We start from the raw sequence: 5,637 nt of genomic DNA, 5'->3' as shown, positions 1-5,637 counted from the left end.
TTTTTCACAGCAATCGAAGCACATGGAGGCGCCTCAGCGACAATGCCAGGAGGGTCGTGAGCGGGAAATTCAGTTTGCTGCAGTTGCATGAACGTGAAAAAAGGATGCAGCAGGCGGCAGTGTAAAAAGTGCACTGAGAAAAGGCAGAGCTGGGAAGGGGAGTTATGTGAGGAAAGTGAAAGAAAGTTCAGAATATTTACAATGCTGCTGTGAAACTAACTCTAACTCCTTGTATAGGGAATATTTGACTGGAGTAAAGATGAATCAATGGCAGAGTGCAAAATGGAAAAGTAAACATGAAATTTCCAGTGGGTTTCCCATAGGAAGATTATGTCTTAAGTACATTAAATACAATCGAAACTTTTATTTAAGAAGATATTCACTTGAATCACTATATTTTTACACCGAATTAATTCCCATTTTAGTACTTATTTGTGTACATATTTACATACATTTGTTTGCATATGAAAATCCTCAATGCTCACTCGGATATTTCTGCGAGTGTGTGCCTGTCTTTCTTTGCAACTTCTTCTTTCTGTGGAAGAGCAAACTGTCTGCTGTGTTTTCCATTTGTGGCTGATGTGCGTCGTGTCGCTGCCTGACGATGTGAACATTTTCCGCAAAAATCATAAACACCGTCGTTTAACCGTCGCCTTCGCGTTGATTAGGTAATCTGAAGGACTAGCCACATAGTAGATATGGCCTGGCGGGTACAGTCAGACCCATAAGAAACCCACAAAGGGATGGGTGGGTGGTACATCTACCTAAGGTTAGGTAGAGCTGGCCATCGAGCAGCAGCATATAAACCCCGTGGCAGATCCAAGATCCCTCATTCAGTCGTCATCTGTCAGCAGTGATTGTCAGCCATCCGTATACGTAGAACCAGGAAAGTCGTTTGTGTGTGTGTGAGTTGTGTCTGTGATAGCTATAGACCCAGTGCCCAAGTGCCAAGGATGTTGTTCCTAGCGCCGCGCAAACATCTGTTTGCCACCAACCTGATCATCCTGCTGATGATCTATGTGATGCGCAAGTGTCTGCAGCTCTTTTGCATTATCGAGAATCGCACCGCAACTTGCCCCAAGCCGGACTGTGAATGCGAGCAGAAGAAGGACAAGGAGGAGCAGCTGGCGGAGGATTCCCCACTGATGGAGCGACGTGGCGGCTTCAAGCTCATACCCGATGCCATGCACAAGAGCATGCACGGCTTTGGCTATGGCGAGGGTCACTACCAGATCTTCGTGGAGAAGAAGGAGCGCAATTTGCCCACACACTCGCGCCTCAATGCGGCCACAGCTGAAGTTAAGCTGAATCCCAATTAGAGGACGAAGCTCCCTAAAGCCTGGATCCCTAGGGAGATCCACTGACATCCACTTCTGACCCACAGTATGATGTCAGCACAATGAGCCAATTGTCAGCCACACAACAGAGTTCAGACAGCAATCACCCAGCATACAATATATAATCATAATCCCACCAACACACACACCTACACTCATTCGAATATATCCAAATGTCTTCTTTGATTAATCATTAATATATGCACCAGTTATATTTCTACATATTTTTTATAACCAAACAAAAGCGCACTTTTGGCCATTAATAAAAAATTCATGCAAAAAAAAAAAAAAAAACAAAGGAGAAACCAGAGAAAAGTGGAAAAATCTGTGCCCTGCAGGCACTGTGATTGATGTGGCGTTTGCTCAGCCTAGTTGTAGTCTGATCTGGGACTCCGCCACTTGGCGACAGTCGAGTCCAAGAGTCGTGTCCTCGAGTCGCCATGGCGCTGGCGGCGCCTGCTGCTGCTTGAAAAATTATCTTGAGCGCGGGTGGCTCTCTCTGATCGCGTGGGTGTAGCTGCAACATTAAATGGCATCGAATTTATCACAAAGTAGGGAAGAGAACTCACAGGCAGTGTCGAGCAGCAGCAACAGCAACGGCAACAATGTCAGGCAATATGCTCGAGTAATTTGCAAATACTCTCACACAAAAAGAGCAACTTCTGAGGGGGTATATGACTTTTTTGGGTGGCTTTAAATGTGAGGGGATGTTTGTGGGGAAATAGAAAAAACCAGAGTAAGAGATCGAGAATACTCATAATAAGCTTTTGGCCTTCCAGAATATAATTATTTAGGGATTTTTTAGAGATTGTTTAGAGATTTTTCAATACTTTCTTCACTCACATATAACAGACACTTCAGTGGGGTTTGCTATAACTTATATCTAGGTTAAAGATATGTTTTAACTGTGGTTTCAATCTAGGATACTCCTTCTACCAATGAATTTCTAGCCTGATTGAGCAAAAAGCTGAGCCTTAGCACTTTAAGAACTGCCAGAAAACAGAATAATCAGAGACGGGTTTATGTTGGTTGGGTTTTTATCTCTCACTCGAACACATCTTTTATCTTGCACGTCTTGTATCTATAAGTTCTGTTATCTTAGACAGCTTCTACCTATAATTTGTCTTACAACTTCCACCCATAGTTCAACTCTCTATCTGTAAGAGCATCTCCTCTTCGTTGTGTCATGCCCTGAGCACTAGCAGCAGCAGCCATTGTTCGGCATTGGCCAAGATAAGCAGGACAGCGAACTGGCTCAGCTTGAGCGCAGCAATTGTTCGCAAATCTATCATCATCATCTGCTCAAGCACGTGTCTGTAATGCGTGTGCTGCGCTCTCACTCTTACTCCTCCCACTCTCTTTATCTCTCTCTCTCTCTCTCTCTCTGTCGCTCACTTGTCTGTTCTTGTGTGGGTGTGTGCAACATTTTCTGCATCCCATTATAAATGAGTGGAATTTTTTAGTTGTAAGCTTGCATCATCACTTGAGCTGCATATAAATGATTGCCACCAAATCCGAGCCACCCACCCAATGCCCCCTGCTGGCTGCTATTCCTAACGAGTTCGTTGTCATTATAATCGTGATTGTTATGGCTGTAATTCTAATTCCATATCTCTATGCTTGCTCGCATGTATGGCTGCTGGCCGCAGGGAGTCGTATGGTACGTGCTGCTCCTCCTCCTCCTGTGCTCCTCTTCTTAGTGCTATTGCTGCTTCGGCAGCTGTTGATGTGTAAAAATGAAATGTCAGTCGGATAAGCGCCCAAAGGCAACATCCTGGCGCGCACACACACACTTACCATCAACATCCTGGCCATAATGAGGTACAGCAGGGCGTAGGCGATGGCCATGGCTTCCTCCTACTCTCTGCTCCTGTCATTTGCTGAACTAGTTTTTGCCCAGAATAGTGGAACGTTAAGCTCTCATGTAAATCATGACGCTATTGTTAGTGGATCTCTTCTCTGCTCTGCTCTCCTCTCTCTCTCTCTCTCCTGGCTGGACTCATTATAATTAACAATTTATAAAGCGTTAATCCACACACACACACAGAGAGACTCCTCCCCATTGACGGTAATTTGCCAAGGCAGCCAAAAGAGCATGTTCAGCAACAGCTTTGATGGGGGGAAAATCCAAGCCAAACAAACAAGTCAACAGAGTGGGGGGCAGGGAAGGAGGAGTTTGCTGCTGCTGGTGTGAGTAAGCAGCATCCATTCGGTTGTAAGCTGCTTTCATTGCTCCAGCTCCTGTTGCTGTTCCTGTTCCTGTTCCTTCCCGCTCCCCTGCTAACTGCCATGTCCCCCTCCTCATGCTGCTGCTACCGTAGCACGTCGCGTGCATTAAGAAGATGAGCTGCATTTTTCATGCATGTGAAGTTGAGATTGCAGCTGCTGCTTTTTACTCCTTTTACTCTCTTACTCTTTGTTCCACCATTCCCCATTTCATTTTTGGCCTGGCATTCACTTGCAGTTGCATTTTCAGTTGCCTTTTCCCCAGCCATTTCTTTCTTGCGTCTGCCACTTCCCATTGCGGCTGGCAGCTTCTTGTGTTGCCGCATCATCATCATCATCATCTGCCACATCGTCCCACCCAACCGCCTGCTCATCAGCGTCATTTGTATTAATTTCCCACGCATTTTGGCTCTGCGCAATGATACCAAAAATAGCAGGCGACTTTATTGTGGTTGCGGCAAAGTTTGCCCGCACGTGCTGCCACAAAAGTGCATTTTGTGTGTGTGTTAGAAATGCTAGAAAGTAGCTAAAAATTAATTACAAATATTTAGATTGAACGATATTTTCTGCAAGTATTTTCTACATAAAAAGTAACCCAATGGGCAACTCCAAATGCAATGTCTTGTTCCCTTTTTTATGCCCTTGCAATTTCCAACTTTCCGACAATTTTCGTTTAATTGTCGTGCTCGTCCCACTCCCAGCATCCACCCATATATATGGCATATACAATATTGTTCTTCAATTTTCCATTTGCCAAATTCTCAATGGTATCAGCATTTCCCATTCGAATTTTTTGTGTTTTTGCTGCAATCATCGTGCAATCTGCGAATGCATCAGCAAAAACAAATTGACAATTTTGCAGTTTGGCCAAACAGTTTGACAGCCACTGGCTCAATGCTAGTTAAACCGCATCGAAAACGACTTTTATGGACTTTCAATTAGTGGCTCAATCGAGAGAGAGAGAGAGAGAGAGAGAGAGAGACACACACAGAGAGAGAAATCAATTGAACTTTATTGAGTCTTTAATTGATGCCTGGAATGGCATTGCAACCAGGGGGAAATCGACTGAAACAATAGTAACAATTGCAGTGGAATTTCCACCGAATTTCACTCTGCACATTTTCCACTCCCGCAGCAGCGATGATAATTAGTAAACGAAACCATCCGCATGCCGCAGCCGCAGCCGTAGCCGCCTGTGTTTTAGTCAAGGGAATGACATGTAAATGGTTTACAAAATGACAGCAAATTGCCTTTCCTTCTACGCTGATTCATTTCTTCCTGTCTTCCTACCATGTCATCATTTCGTGCTCGACAATTGCTTGAGGCGTACGGCCCAAAAAACAAAGGAAAACCATTTTGAAAACCGTTCAGCACTGAATGAGAGGCAATTAAGCAGCGCTAATGAAGCGACTGACTGCCGCCCAAAATGCATTTTGCCCAAAGCAAACCAAACCAAAACTCTGCAGTTTGATATGCATTTAAACAGCAAACGAAAAACCCCCAACTGTGAGGGGGGAAGTGTGGTCAAAAAAATGAATATAAACTGCAGAATAAATTGTAATCAAATTGCCAAACGAGGCGAAAAACAGAAGAGAGAGAGAGAGAGAGAGAGGGAGAGCAGAGCAGTTCTCGCATAATAAATAATAAATAAATATTCGAATTTAAATCAACCGAAAATGAAGCAAAAATAAAAGCATAACGAAAAAGGGAATTGCGCAAACGAATATGAATATGAAAATGAAAATGAAATTATCAATGCCCAGTAAATACAATAAAATAAATATATGTCAATATAAAATAAATGTATTCCCATTGTGTGGGCGATATATTTCAGTGTGTGGTGCACACATACGTGCATGGTACATATACATTTTTGATATATATTTTTAAGCGGATTTCCAAGTCGACCACACACAAAAAAGATGCTACCGCCGCAAGGCAAACTATTTGGATTTTGGGACTTTTTGCACATAAATGAAATAAATTCAATTAAGTAAAACAATCAAATAAAAATCCATTAGAACTATATCAACTGCCAATTAAAAATTAAAAATTCAATTAAGTTGCACCAACT

At 43.2% G+C, this 5,637-nt stretch overlaps 1 protein-coding gene across 1 annotated transcript; it reads left to right on the top strand.

The window, feature by feature from the left end:
- Positions 1–834: 834 nt before the first annotated feature.
- LOC117589137 lies at positions 835–1,604 on the top strand. Its single transcript, XM_034280822.1, has one exon. The coding sequence runs from the start codon at positions 954–956 to the stop codon at positions 1,317–1,319; it is 366 nt and encodes a 121-aa protein (XP_034136713.1). The 5' UTR covers positions 835–953; the 3' UTR covers positions 1,320–1,604.
- Positions 1,605–5,637: the final 4,033 nt, after the last annotated feature.

Source organism: Drosophila guanche, unplaced genomic scaffold (assembly GCF_900245975.1).
Source record: "Drosophila guanche unplaced genomic scaffold, DGUA_6, whole genome shotgun sequence".
NCBI lineage: Eukaryota > Metazoa > Arthropoda > Insecta > Diptera > Drosophilidae > Drosophila > Drosophila guanche.
The sequence above is the reverse complement of the archived record's forward strand: the minus strand, read 5'-3'. Positions and strand labels throughout refer to the sequence as shown.